At 42.3% G+C, this 14,322-nt stretch overlaps 1 protein-coding gene across 1 annotated transcript; it reads right to left on the bottom strand.

Annotated features, from left to right (window-relative positions):
- Window positions 1-226: 226 nt before the first annotated feature.
- On the bottom strand, window positions 227-1,102 carry LOC120945700 (olfactory receptor 2A12-like). The gene has a single exon (XM_040360056.1). It carries the CDS (start codon window positions 1,100-1,102, stop codon window positions 227-229), a length of 876 nt encoding a protein of 291 aa, XP_040215990.1.
- Window positions 1,103-14,322: the final 13,220 nt, after the last annotated feature.

Genomic DNA, 14,322 nt, shown 5'->3' with positions numbered 1-14,322 from the left:
AAAACAAGTTTGCTTTTTTTTTAACCGATGGATAAATAACCGATGGCGCCCACACACGATCGGTTTGGTCCGATGAAAACGGTCCATTAGACTATTCTCATCGGTTTACCTGATCGTGTGTACGCGGCCTTAGCCATGAAAGGGTTTAGTACAACTACACGTGACTGATATTTTTTACACTTTATTAAAAACATTACTGAAATGTTTAGTTAATTAATTATTTTCATCATGATGCCTGAATTAATTTCAAGTGATAATAAAACCTCATAAGTGCCGCCATAAGGTCCTTGTTCCTCAGGCTGTAGATCAGAGGATTCAGCAATGGGTTAATGAGGGCAGATATGACTGTAAACAGTTTGTTTAATGTGATCATATCACTGGAAGATGGAACAAAGTAAATAAAAATTAAGGAGCCATAGAAGATGAAGACCACAGTGAGGTGTGATGTGCAGGTGGAGAAGGCTTTCCTCTTTCCAATCTTGCTACGGATTCTGAGGATGGTCCTGAAAATATAGACATAGGAAAGAAAGGTCAGAAGAAAGGCTCCTAATCCAATAATACAGCCTTCTATGAATTCAACCACCGTGTTTATGAAGGGGTCAGTACATGAAATTTGATATAAGTGTGGAAGGTCACAAAAGAAGTTGTGGATGGAAGATGTTCTGCAGAAGGACAACCTGAGCAAAAGTAAAGTATGAACCAAAGAGTGTGAATATGCTGCAACCCAGACTAAAGAGGCCATATGAGTACAGACCCTCCAAGACATAATTAGTTTGTAATGTAGGGGGTGGCAGATGGCAATGTATCGGTCGTAGGACATAGCCGAGAGCAATAAGAGTTCTGAGCAAGCTAAGGAGACATAGAAAAAGACTTGGGTTATACAGGCAGGAATGGATATTGATCGGCTTTTTGTGACCAAATCAAAGAGCATCCTTGGTGCCGTCACTGATGAATAGGACATGTCCAGAAATGCCAAGTTGGCAAGAAAAAAATACATTGGGTTGTGCAGATTGTAGTCACTGAGGACCAAGAAAAATATAAGAAGGTTTGTGATAAGAGTCATCAGATAGATGAGAAGGAAGAACACAAAAAGTCCATTCATGGTCGGTGGATGGTCTGATAGACCCACAAGAGTAAGATATGTAATCTTTGTAAGATTCCGCATAATATTGCTTAATGCTTTTTTGTCTGTTTAAATCTATTTTAATTGAACAGGAATACAATGACCTTTCTGAGGGATTATTAAAAGGAAAACACGTACGGTCTGCCTTCACATTGCACATGAAGACATTTGTACCGGCTTGTGGTTTTTCTTATATAAGATGTTGGCAGTCCTGCAGGACTGTTTCTTGTGCTGTAAAAACACAAAGCTGAATGTCTCATTAAATGTCTCTTAAGATTTAATTTATAACACCTTTGTGTGTGACTTAAGAGCCTTTTTATTATAATTGTATTTATTAAAATTTGCAATTTTAAAAATGAAGAAGAAGAAAGAAAATCCACTGAAATTGCTTTAAACTTTTTTTTGTCGCTTTTTATTGGTTAGTGGACTAAAACCTCATAAAAGGAACATTTATTTTCTTTTAGCTTCTATTATTATTTTATAGTTACGTATCCTATGAGCTGTCAAATGAATACTTCATTGGATCACACAGTTCATAGTCAGTAAGAAAAGCTGCAACATTAGGTTTGGTTGGGTAAAACTTGTCCAAGGTCACCACAGTTTGGAAGAGGTGACTACAGGCCAAAAAGCAGAAACAAAAGACACAGGTAGACGTCATCCTAAAAACATTATCCTTCATTTTATAGGCAGGAAAAAATTGGTGGGGAGCTCCCAACATTTACCCTGAATTGATCTGGTTTGCAGCACTATAAGATGCCCGGTTTTGGCTTCAGAGCACTCCGGGAATTTTCGCAAACATCTCCCTGATGGATTTGTAGCAGTCAAGGTGCCATGATAACCCATGGAAACCAGGGAGAGGGCCCGCAGCCAGATCACCAACATGGCACTGCAGCAGCCCTTCCACAGCGTGCGTGTGGTGGGGTGAAGACCAAGGAGGTGGTGAGTAAACTACCTAATGCCCCTAAGGATCAGACCAGGGACCCTCCCTCCAAGGATATGCGCTATGATGCAAGATGACAGAGAACTCTGAACAGGCTGGCCCTACAGAGACTGACACTGTTCCAGAGGCACTTGATACTGAAATCGAGGAGGGGAGGAAGATCAGGGAGCTGACACCATTATAGCCTAGGCTGACAATTACACTGCTGAGATGGGGGAGGCTGAGGATATTGGAGAAGAGGAAGGGGATCAACCAACCTTGGCAACAATCCTGAGGGCCGTTAACAAATGCACAGTCTCAGTTAATCATCTGCAAGCACGCTTTGGTGGTTTAAAAGAGGAGGTCATTCTGATAAGACAGGAGAGAACAACTGCTGCAGAGAGCATAATTAGTGACATAGAAGTCAAGATTCCCCCTCTGCTCATGGAGACCCAGTCAAGTGGATGCCTAGCTAAAACCACAGATATGCAACCTGAGGACTTTGAGATTCACCTAAGGTCCAATATTGTGTGAATTGTGGGGCTACCTGAGAAGGTGGAAGGTCGTGACCCCACTTAATTTGTGGAGCAATGGCTATCAGATATTTTTGGCAAAGTGGCCTTTACACTCCTATGACGCAGTGGAAAGGGCTCTTAGAGTCCCCCCTCAGCCACAACTATTGGGACATCCACCACGTCTAATCCTGGCAAGGCCGCTGAAATATAGAAATCGAGGAATTGTTCTGAGGCTAACCCGAGAGTGACAAAATATTCTGTTTAATGGTACAAGAATCTCATTTTACCCTGACTTCTCAGGGAGGTCGAGAAACTTAGATCAAGGTTTTCTAAAGTAAAAAAAAGCCTGCAGAAACTGCAGGCCTCATATGCCATGCTTTATCCTGCTAAACTACACACCACCTACAGGGGGCAGATGTATTTCTTTAAGAAAAGGAAAGAGACAGACGCCTCTAAGTGCAGTGGTTAAAAGATTTATTACAGGCACAATGGGATTAAAAACACAAGATAGTAAATGGTCCTAGGCATATTATGATTTGTTCTCATGTGGATCACTGTAATCCTCGTCTGTCTGGGGGGGAGAGAGAGACATCCTGTAGCTGTCAGAGTCCCTGGTGACCTGTATTTGTGAGGAGGTGGAGATGCGATGAGACGGCCTGGGTTTCTGGAACCAAGATGGAACACACATGGGCGTTGTGACATTAGGTGAAGGTGGTGGGCGGTAGGGAGTTTCAGAGCATGCACAGATTCTCCGCCAGACTTAGGCCGGGTACTCACGAGCAAACATGTACGGTGAAACCGGTCCGTCGGACCGTTTTCACCGTACATGCCTGCCAGAGGGCTTCTGTACGATGGTTGTACTAACCATCGTACAGAAGTCCGCGCGTAAACATTACGCGGGGGGTGTCTGCGTCGTCGCCGCGACGATGACGCGGCGATGACGCGGCGACTTGGGCGGGCCTGCCATTTAAAGGCTTCCACGCATGCGTCGAAGTCATTCGACGCATGCGAGGGACGGCGGGTGCTCGGACATGTACGGTAGGTCTGTACTGACGACCGTACATGTCCGAGCGGGCAGGATTCCAGCGGACGGTTTTAAAACACGTCCAGGAATATTTGCCCGTTGGGAAAAGGCCCGGCGGGCAAATGTTTGCTGGAATTCCGCCCGCTCGCGCCTACACACGACCGAACATGTATGCTGAAACTGGCCCGCGGACCAGTTTCAGCATACATGTTTGGTCGTGTGTACGGGGCCTAAGAGGTCTTATGAAGGAGCTGTGCATGCTCCGAAATGCATTACCGCCCACCTGATATCACATCAACCGTATGCGTTACAGCTTGGTTCCAGAATCCCGGGCTGCCTCATCGCATCTTCCCCTCCTCACAAATCCACGTCACCAGGGACTCTGACAGCTGCAGAACGTCTCTCTCTCTCCCCCAGACAGATGAGAATTACAGTGATCAGCATGAGGACAAATCATTATATGCCTATGACCTCTTACTATCTTGTAAGTGTTTTTAATACCATTGTGCCTATAATAAATCCTTTAACTACTGCACTTATAGGCGCCTTTCTCTTTTCTTTATGACCCTCCAGAGCTGCCTCTTCTCTACAAAGTGCTGCCTTCAGTGCCATCTCTCCACTGCTACTAAGAACCGGATACCCAGCCTCACCAGAGCGCCCTCATCTCTCCCTCCATTCTGCATTTCTTTGAGAATGCAGCAGAAGTTTCAGCCTGGCTCGATGAGAATGCTCTCCGACGTGCTTAGAGCCCTATGGCTGCGTAGGACAGAATCCATTGTTTCACAAGCATGGATATTGTAAGATGTTCTCTTATTCCTCCCTTTTGCATAGGGGAGTTGCTGGAAATGCACATTGATTTATTTTACAAAAAAAGTGTTTTCGGAACTGAGTTTGCTACATAGCAATTTTTTCATTAATCTTTATCCAAGATCTTGATACTGCTGTTAGTGGTCATAAAGACAGAAAGAGGGACCTGTTGTCCCACATAATTCAATTATTCATGCAGGCAATTTTGTACCTTGTTGATATGTCCACTAATTATATCATAAGGGATAAATGGGTAAAAATTGGCCAGCAGCTGCACCAAGAGGTTCAAAATTCAAGACACATGCCATAGTCAGCAATCTTCCTAAAAAAATTGTAACGCAGCCCTTAGGTTTTGGTGGTTATACATTCTTCCGTAGCACCACAGTTTGGCGGCAGCAAAAACAAGCCAAAATGCAGAGACAGAAGTCACAATGTCTTCCTAATCAATCTAAAGCTTCAGCTTTTTTATATGTTTTTGCCAAGAAAGGGGAGAAGGAGAAGGAGGATAGGTGTGAGAAGGTGGCTATGATGGGACTCGGCGGCACCATTACTTTTCACTCAGGATTAAGCAGCCGAGCCAACCAAAAGGGAAATGTGTTTGGTAATTTCCTTGTAAAATGGATAAGAAATGTAATGCAGGAGATTAGAGGATATAAAGTATAGACGTTGCTGATCCCTCCAGAGGTCCATGTCATGTGATCTCCATTTGATTCAGAGGTCTTGGAGAGGCTTAAGACCCCTTTCACACTGATGAGTTTTTAAATAGCGCCTAAAAACCGCCTGAAAAACTCCTGCCCTGCAGTCTCAATGTGAAAGTCTGTGGACTTTCACACTGAGGCGATGCACTGGCGGGACCGCTCCAAACCTCCTGGCAGCAGCATCTTTGGAGTGGTGTGTTTACTTCTCGTCCACCGCTTCTTCCCATTGAAAACAATGGGACACTGCGGTAATACCGACGGCAATGCGCAGGAGAGGCTCCCTACAGGACTCCTTATTACGCCATTAGCCAGACTCTAAGAGCCTGGTCTTGTTTATATTTCTTTGGGCAAACGTTTGGACAGATATTCTTTCTGCCCAGCCCATGCACTAGTTTTTGTACTAGTGTGGTACCTGTGGTGTTTAAGGCTAGAGTCACCTGGAAGGAACCTTACTCTTTCTGCTTACCAGCAGACTGTGCTTGGTAAACCACCCTGCTGTCTTACTATGATTTAAAAAACCCTGCTGGCTATCTGGGTTAGATATATACTGCCAGTGTGCTGGTATCCAAGTTCGTGTACACTACTTAATACGACCTGCCTACCACCATGCTCCTGAGGAAGCGTTCCAATACGCAAAACATGTAGAGCAAGAATAAAAATCCTGCATATTGGACCCTTGTTCAAGGCTACACACCCCATATGTATCACTATTGTTTGTTAGTTATGTATCTCGCATAATTTGAGTATACCTATACTATTACAACGCTGTGGAAGTGTAACTTTAGTACTTGTCGGGGCCATATTTTGACGATTATCATATTGTTACTTATGAATGTACTTTTTTATATATTTTTCTACAAACAAATATCTATAGATTTTTATATTCAATACCTGTGTGCCGTTTAAAGTCCAAGTGTCAAGTTTAAAATTAGTATTCATTTTCAAATATATTGGGACGTTGGCACGCGTATACTGATGCATCCACAGTGTCACCCTGTGACGATGCACATTTAAGCAAAACATTTCTTCTCACTAACCCAAATCATATCTGAGCGATATTAAATCTCAAAAAAAAAACTTTCGGGTAACAGCATTGCACCTAAAGTAACTTTAAATGATAATAAGACCTTGTCCCTCAGACTGTAGAGCAAAGGGTTAAACAATGGATTTGTGAAGGGATATGTCACTAAAAATAGTTTGTATAAATTGAACACATTGCTGGAGGTGTAAAAAAATGTAAGAACTATAAATGAGGAAGGACATCATAATGTGAAGTGTGTCAGTGGAGAGTTAATATTATTATTCTCTTTTTGTTGGCTTTTAGAAAAAAAGAAAAAACTGAGATAAGTGTGCATGAAACTGTATGCCATTTAAAACCTTTATATGTCCATAGAAAACATGGAAAAAAATATGGAATGTAAAATAGTCACAGAGTTATTATGAAGTTAAGCAATGTATATTGAATTTTCTAAATGTGGCCTGGGCATCCAGGTTACACTGACCCTTGGCCATAAAAGGGTTAAGTACAACTACAAGTGACTGACATTTTTTTATTTTATGAAAAGCATTACTAAAATATTTAGTCGACTAGAATTTCAAAAGTGTCAATAGTGACATATTTGTTTTCAGAACGATGCCTGGATTAACCTTAAGTGATTATAAGACCTCAGCAGTGCCTCCATAAGGTCCTTGTTCCTCAGGCTGTAGATCAGAGGATTCAGCAATGGGTTAATGAGGGCAGATATGACTGAAAACAGTTTGTTTAAATTGACCATATTGCTGGAGGAGGGAACAAAGTAAATAAAAATGATGCAGCCAAAAAAGATGAAGACCACGGTGAGGTGTGATGTGCATGTAGAAAAGGCTTTCATCTTTCCAGTCTTGCTACGAATTCTGAGGATGGTCCTGAAAATAAAGACATAGGGAATAAAGGTCAAAAGGAAGGATCCCAATCCAAGACCACCGCCTGCTACAAATACGACAACCATGTTTATGAAGGGGTCAGTACATGTAATTTGAAATAAGTGTGGAAGGTCACAAAAGAAGCTGTGGATGGAAGCTGCTCTGCAGAAGGACAACCTGAGAAAAAATAAAATGTAAACCAAAGAGAGAGACCATCCTGCAACCCAGACCACAGAGGCCATACAAGTACAGACCCTCCAAGACATAATTAGTTTGTAATGTAGAGGGTAGCAGATGGCAATGTAGCGGTCGTAGGACATAGCCGAGAGCAAAAAATTTTCTGAGCCAGCTAAGGAGACATAGAAAAAGACTTGGGATATACAGGCAGGAATGGATATTGATCGGCTTTTTGTGACCAAATCAAAGAGCATCCTTGGTGCCGTCACTGATGAATAGGACATGTCCAGAAATGCCAAGTTGGCAAGGAAAAAATACATTGGGTTGTGCAGATTGTAGTCAGTGAGGACCAAGAAAAATATAAGAAGGTTTGTGATAAGAGTCATCAGATAGATGAGAAGGAAGAACACAAAAAGTCCATTCATGGTCAGTGGATGGTCTGATAGACCCACAAGAGTGAAATACGTAATCTCTGTCACATTTTTCATATTATTATTTTTTGATCTGTATAAATGTATTTTAATTGAACAGGAATACAATTATCTTTCTGGGGAATTATTCAAAGGAAAACAGATACGGTCTGCCTTCACTTTATACATGAAGACATTTGTAGCGGCCTGGGTTCCGTTCTTATATAAGATGTTGGAAGTCCTGCGGGGCCGTCTGCTGTATTGTAAGAACACAAAGCTGAAAGTCTCATTAGAGACCTCTTAAGACATCATTTATAACACCTTTGTGACTTGAGAGTCCTTTCTAGATAATTTTGTATAATTATAAACATTTGAATTGGAAATAAAATTCACTAAAATTGTTTTAATCTTTGTTAAGTTCAATATTTCTTTATTAAGAATTTTTCATCACATACAAAACTTTGTGGCTAAAGAGGCCAATAAAGACAAATGAGGTATTGTTAAAAAAAGAGTTTACTGAAAAAAAGAGTAAAGCAAATAAACAGAAACAGAGAGCGCAGTTAAGATCCTTATGCCATACAAGGCAATATTGGTTTAGCCGTATGTAAGTTAATCATACTAATGCCGCGTACACACGATCGGTTCATCTGATGAAAACGGTCTGATGGACCGTTTTCATCAGACGAACCGATCGTGTGTGGGCCCCATTGTTTTTTTTATCCATCGGTGAAAAAAATAGGAACTTGTTTTAAAATTATCTGATGGGTGAAAAAACGATAGAAAAAAAACTATCGTCTGTGGGCACGTCCATCAGTTAAAAATCCACGCATTCTCAGAATCAAGTCGAAGCATGCTTGGAAGCATTGAACATTTTTCTCAGCGCGTCGTTGTGTTTTACGTCACTGCGTTCTGACACGATTTTTAACTGATGGTGTGTAGGCAAGACTGATGAAAGTCAGCTTCATCGGATATCTGATGAAAAAATCCATCAGACCGTTTACAGGGCATTACAGATAATTAAAGCCTTAGAATACCACTCCATGGCTTCTGATGGATATGACATCTCTAACTAGTGAACTCTGTAGGTAGAATAAAGCTTTTTTACCCCTGTTTTTAAAGGTTTATTTTTGTTCCCTTTATTTTTATGCATTTTTTTTCATTTTTACATTTTACATTTTTATTTTTTCTTTATTTTCATGACTATGAAAATTGTAGATTCACACTGAAGGCATCAAAACTAAATATAAAAATAAATAAAATATATTTCATATTCTAGGTTCTTCAAAGTCGCCACCTTTTGCTTTGATTACTGCTTGGCACACTCTTGGCATTCTCTTGATGAGCTTCAAGAGGTAGTCACCTGGCGCAGCACCCCATCACTCTCCTTCTTGGTCAAATAGCCCTTACACAGCCTGGAGGTGTGTTTGGGGTCATTTTCCTGTTGAAAAATAAATGATGGTCAAACTAAACGCAAACCGGATGGAATAGCATGCCGCTGCATGGACACGGCCATCATGTGATCAGGAGGGCCAATCACAGAGCCCTCCTGCCAATCTGAGATGCTCCGTGTACCAGTGACACAAGCGCATAGGGATCGCGCCGCTGCACGTCTTTATTTGACTGAACCTGATCCACTTTAGTTTATTAGGAGCTAAAATAACTTTAGCTATGGGTTGGAAACAGGCCAGAGTGTCCTTTTAATAAGCTGCCAAACTCAAAATCTCATGGATCATGACCCAGGAAAAACTGTCTAGCATTCTGCTGGACTCTAAAGACCAGTTTGAATCCATCTGGGAGCCCTGGGCCCATCATGTAGGCATTGCCCTCCAACCGGGCATCCCGGCATAAGGACCACGTAAGGTTTCTGCTTGGTTGGTCTGGCTCTACCCCGTCTTCCTTTTCCCATTTCTACTCTGTTTCCCCTCCCCCTCTTTTGTCTTTTTTCTTTCTTTTTTTTCTTTTTTCCTACTTTTTTCTTTTTTTCTTATTATTGTTGTTGTAGCCCTCTTATCATGGGGTTGTAAAATATCGTATATACTCGAGTATAAGTCGAAAATACCCCCCTCGGCTTATACTCGAGTCAGTGTACTTGGAAATATTGAGAGGCTGCGGGCATCCATCGTTTAAAACTTGCGGTCTCCTCTTGTCCCTTCCGTGATAGGCGGAACTCTGTCTGCTGAGAAACGCCTATCACGAATGTTCTCTCATCCTCACCCATCCCATCAGACACTGTGTTCAGTGTTCTGCCAATCACGGATGTCCGTGATTGGCGGAACTGAACACAGTGTCTGCTGGGAAACTGAGTCTGAGGATGAGAGAACGTCTGTAATAGGTGGAACTATGTCAGCTGAGAAATGCCTATCAAGGAAGAGACCAGGAGGAGACCGCGAGTTTTAAACATTGAATGGACCCCGCAGCCTCTCAATTTCAGGTACAGTGATGATGGGCACAGTGACAATGGGCACAGTGACGATGGGCACAGTGACGATGGGCACAGTGACAATGGGCACAGTAACGACGGGCATAATGAGGATGGGCACAGTGAGGATGGGAACAGTGAGGATGGGCACAGTGAGGATAGGCACAGTGACAATTGGCACAGTGAGGTTGCAATGGGCACAGTGAGGTTGGCACAATGAGGTTGCAATGGGCACAGTGAGGCATGCAAATGGGCAGTTGACCCTCTTTTCCATTTACAGTAGCGGCTGCATTCTCACCCTAGACTTATACTCGAGTCAATTCGTTTTCCCAGTTTTTAGTGGTAAAATTAGGTACCTCGGCTTATATTCGGGTCGGCTTGTACTCGAGTATATACGGTACTTGGCAAAGGAATGGTGTGTGGAGGAGCCAAGGAACCAAGATTTCTCATGGCTGCCTTTGCAAATGTTAGACCAAACTGTCATTGAATGTACGGAAGGTTTATTTGGTACCGTAGATTGGTGCCATTCCACAAGTGTGCACAATTTTAAAGCATGACATGTTAGGTGTCTATTTACTCAAACATCATCTTTCATATTTTACAATAAATTGGGGTATATATTGGCCCAGATTCACAGACACTGGCGCATATTTATGCCGCCGTAGCGTATCTCCTTTACGCTACACCGACGCAGCGCAGAGAGGCAAGCACTAAATTCACAAAGCCAGTGCTTCCAAATCTGTGCTGGGTTTCCAAGGCGTAAGTCGGCGTAAGTGGAAGTGGGCATGAGCCATACTAATGAGGCGTGACCCCATGCAAATGATGGGCCGAGCGCCAGACAGATATGTATCGCCAAATGCACATGCGCCATCTCGTGGGCACATCTCAGTGCGCATGCTCACAATCACGTCAGAACAACTGCCTAAGATATGTCGGATCACTGCCTACGGCGTGAACGTAACCTACGCCTAGTCATATTCACGTCCTACGTAAACTACGTAAAATACGTGGCTTGTGTTCCCTGGTGCAGCCCTTTGCATGGATGCTGCTGAGTTACACCTCCTTTATGGGGCATAACTTTACGACGGACGCATGACTTTACGCGCACTGCGTCGGACGGACGTACGTTTGTGAATCGGCGTATCTCCCTCATTTACATACGTGAATAGAAAATCAATTGGAGCGCCAAATACGTCCAGAGTAAATATGCGCCCACTCTACGCCGGCGTAGGCAAGTTACGTCGGTCGGATGAAGCCTATTTTCAGGCGTATCTAGTTTTGTGGGCACGGCGCACAGATACGAAGGCGCATATTTGCACTTACGCGGCGTATCTCGAGATACGTCGGCGCAAGTGCTTTGTGAATCCGGGCCAATGTGTTTTTTTTACTATTCCTTAAAATTTATTTTTTTCCCAAAAGAATTGCATTTGAAAACCGCTGCACAAATACTGTGTGACATAAACAATTTGTAACGACCGTTATTTTTATTTTTTATCTAGGGCCTCTGCTAAAATAGTGTATAGGATGCATTCATATTTTTGCAACCCAAATGCTTTAGTTTACATTTTTCCACATTAAGCTTCATTTTCCATGTAGTTGCCCTCCCCCTTTGTATATATATTTAGTATTAGTGGTATGAAATATTGTTTTTATTTTTTAACTTCTATAGTTATATGGACACATCTATTGGAATTCATTGATTTACAAGTTTCTTTTGAATCTATTTGCGAGAAAGGACAACGCCTAAATTAAATGCATTATCACAGACTATATGGGCCAAAGTATTTATCTAGAGCAGGCCTTTTGAAGGCCCTTCATTAAAGCCATGGACCTCGGGCCCAGGGAACACCTGCCTCCACCATCTCCCAGTACACCTATGCTGGGCTGCATCACAGTGCATTACCCATGCCCTGCAATTCGCTGTTGATCCCACAGTGCCCCTGTATTTATGTTATATATTTATCATTGGTATATTTCCATGGGTCCGCCCATGTACACTGCACTGTTACACTGCAGTTAGTCCATCCATGGCACGCCCTCCCCCCCCCATGTCCGCCGCGGGGGACTTCCTTCTGTGGTGCTTTGGCGTCCCGGGTCTGGTGGGGTTTTTAGACATTCTCCTGATGAAGCGGTCTTTACTGCAAAACTAGTAGAGATGCCCTTTGCCGACGCATGTCCCACTGGGAATTTTCCCCCACCTGGGGATTCTTCTACTGGTGATCTATGTGGTCTGCCACTAAATGTTTTTAATTATGTATTATGTTATGGTCTTTTATTGATTTATTATTAATAAAATTTAGTTATTTTTCTATACATGTGCCTTTCTATTTCACTTCATTTTCTTATCTGTACCGCGATAGTCCAATTGCCCGCCCCCCACTTCAAGGGACACTCTCCTTAGATATGCAGAGAAATGGCCATCTATTCAGGAATGGACAATTTGCCCAGGATATGACCTTGCATAACTAATGCCCCATTCAAGAGAAGGTTATGACCTGTAATAATAAATGTTCTCCCCCAATATAGGAGGTGCTAATGAGGGGCTGATTTGTGCTAAATCTAGGGGATGGGGAAAGTGTCCAATCCTGGATGAGATATGCCTGGATGTTGGAGAGGGGTAAGATAGTTCCACCAATCGGGATGGCCCCTTGCAAGTCTTGAGACATAGCTGTATATTAGGTTAAGTCTGGGGAGATAGAAAGGAGGGGAAGAACAACCCCTACAGGAGTCCCTCATACTAAACCAGGGGTCTCCAAAATTTTCACTTAGGGGGGCCACATTGTGCATTTTTTACATATTCGCGGGCCGAAAAAAAAACAATTATTTTTTAATGAATCTGCAGTAGAATAAAATAGAATTTGAGAGGCTGATGGCAGTAGAGTATGATGGCACACCTATATCCTCCGCCTGCACCTAAAAGCTGTAACCTCATGCACTGGGGCTAAAATTCCAGTGTGCACAGGATCTTACATCTGTGTTACCCCATACACACTGTGTCCCTATCAGACCCCCCGCTGCACATCTGTGTCCTCATCAGAGCCCCTCACATATTTATTTCCAAATCAGAGCCCCCTTTCCACATGTATGCCCCCATCAGAGACCACAGCACAATTGTGTCCCCCTCAGTGCCCCTTCCACATGTATGCCCCCCATCAGAGACCACAGCATGATTGTGTCCCCCTGTATAAAAAAAATTAAACGTCACCTATAGAGATTGTTAAGTGTCAAAGTTTGTCACCATTCCACAAGCGGGTGGAATTTTGAAGCCTGACATGTTGGGTATAAATTTACTTGGTATAACATTATCTTTCACAATATAAAAAAATCATTGAGCTGACTTTACTGTTTTCTTATTTTTTAATTAAAAAAAGTCAACTTTTTCCAAACAAATTGCGTTTGAAAGACCGCTGCGCGCCAAGCGATTGATACCTAAGAAATGGAGGGAAGAGGAAAGCCCACAAGTTTGGGAGTGGATGGATTCTGTCGAGGACACATATAGGAGGGAGGAGCTGAAGTACGGGGTGGAGGAGGACAAGGCAGGTTCCAGGGACAATTGGGTAATTTGGAAAGATTTTAAAAAAACTTGGAGCTTTGCGGAAAATCTGAGAGAGCAATGAGGAAGATATAGCAGCAATTAGGTCCAAATTTGCAAAGTGGAGTCATGAGATAGTGGGGTGGGGGGAGGAATGCAGGCTTAACTTTCCTTACTTTTTTCTTCCTTTGTCCATATACTTTCTTTAAAAAAAAATAAAAAAAAATAAGGGGATAAGCATACAAAACGTATTTAAAAGTAATTATTCTTCCGCATATGATGCAAAACTTTTATGGAGACGATGGGGTCCCTCTTCCATGAGAAGTCGCCAAGATTGTTAAGCCTGAGCGAAAAAAAAAAAGAAAACCGCTGCGCAAATATGGTATGACATAAAGTATTGCAACGACTGCCATTTCATTCTCTAGGGCATGTGATAAAAATGTATATAATGTTTGGGGGTTCTAAGTAATTTTCTAGTAAAAAAAAATTGTTAAAGCTTTCACTCATGGTCACAGAACTCTCATTAACCCAAATCATATCTGAGAGATATTAAATCTCGAAATACAACTTTCGGGGAACACCATTACACCTAAAGTAACCTTAAATGATAATAAGACCTTGTCCCTCAGACTGTAGAACAGAGGATTAAACAACGGATTAGTGAAGGGATATGTCACTAAAAAAAGTTTGCTTTGAACACATTGCTGGAGAGTTAATCAAACTAAAACTGCATTTTTTCCAAATATTCTCTTTTTGTTGGCTTTCAGGAAATAAAAAAACTGAGATAAGTGTGCAT

Source organism: Rana temporaria, chromosome 7 (assembly GCF_905171775.1).
Source record: "Rana temporaria chromosome 7, aRanTem1.1, whole genome shotgun sequence".
Taxonomy (NCBI): Eukaryota; Metazoa; Chordata; class Amphibia; order Anura; family Ranidae; genus Rana; species Rana temporaria.
Note: the sequence above shows the minus strand (reverse complement) of the source record. Positions and strands in the feature narration are given on the sequence as shown.

Coding starts and splice junctions, on each gene's coding strand:
- LOC120945700 (XM_040360056.1), bottom strand. CDS start 1,102: ATGAATGGACTTTTTGTGTTCTTCCTTCTCATCTATCTGATGACTCTT.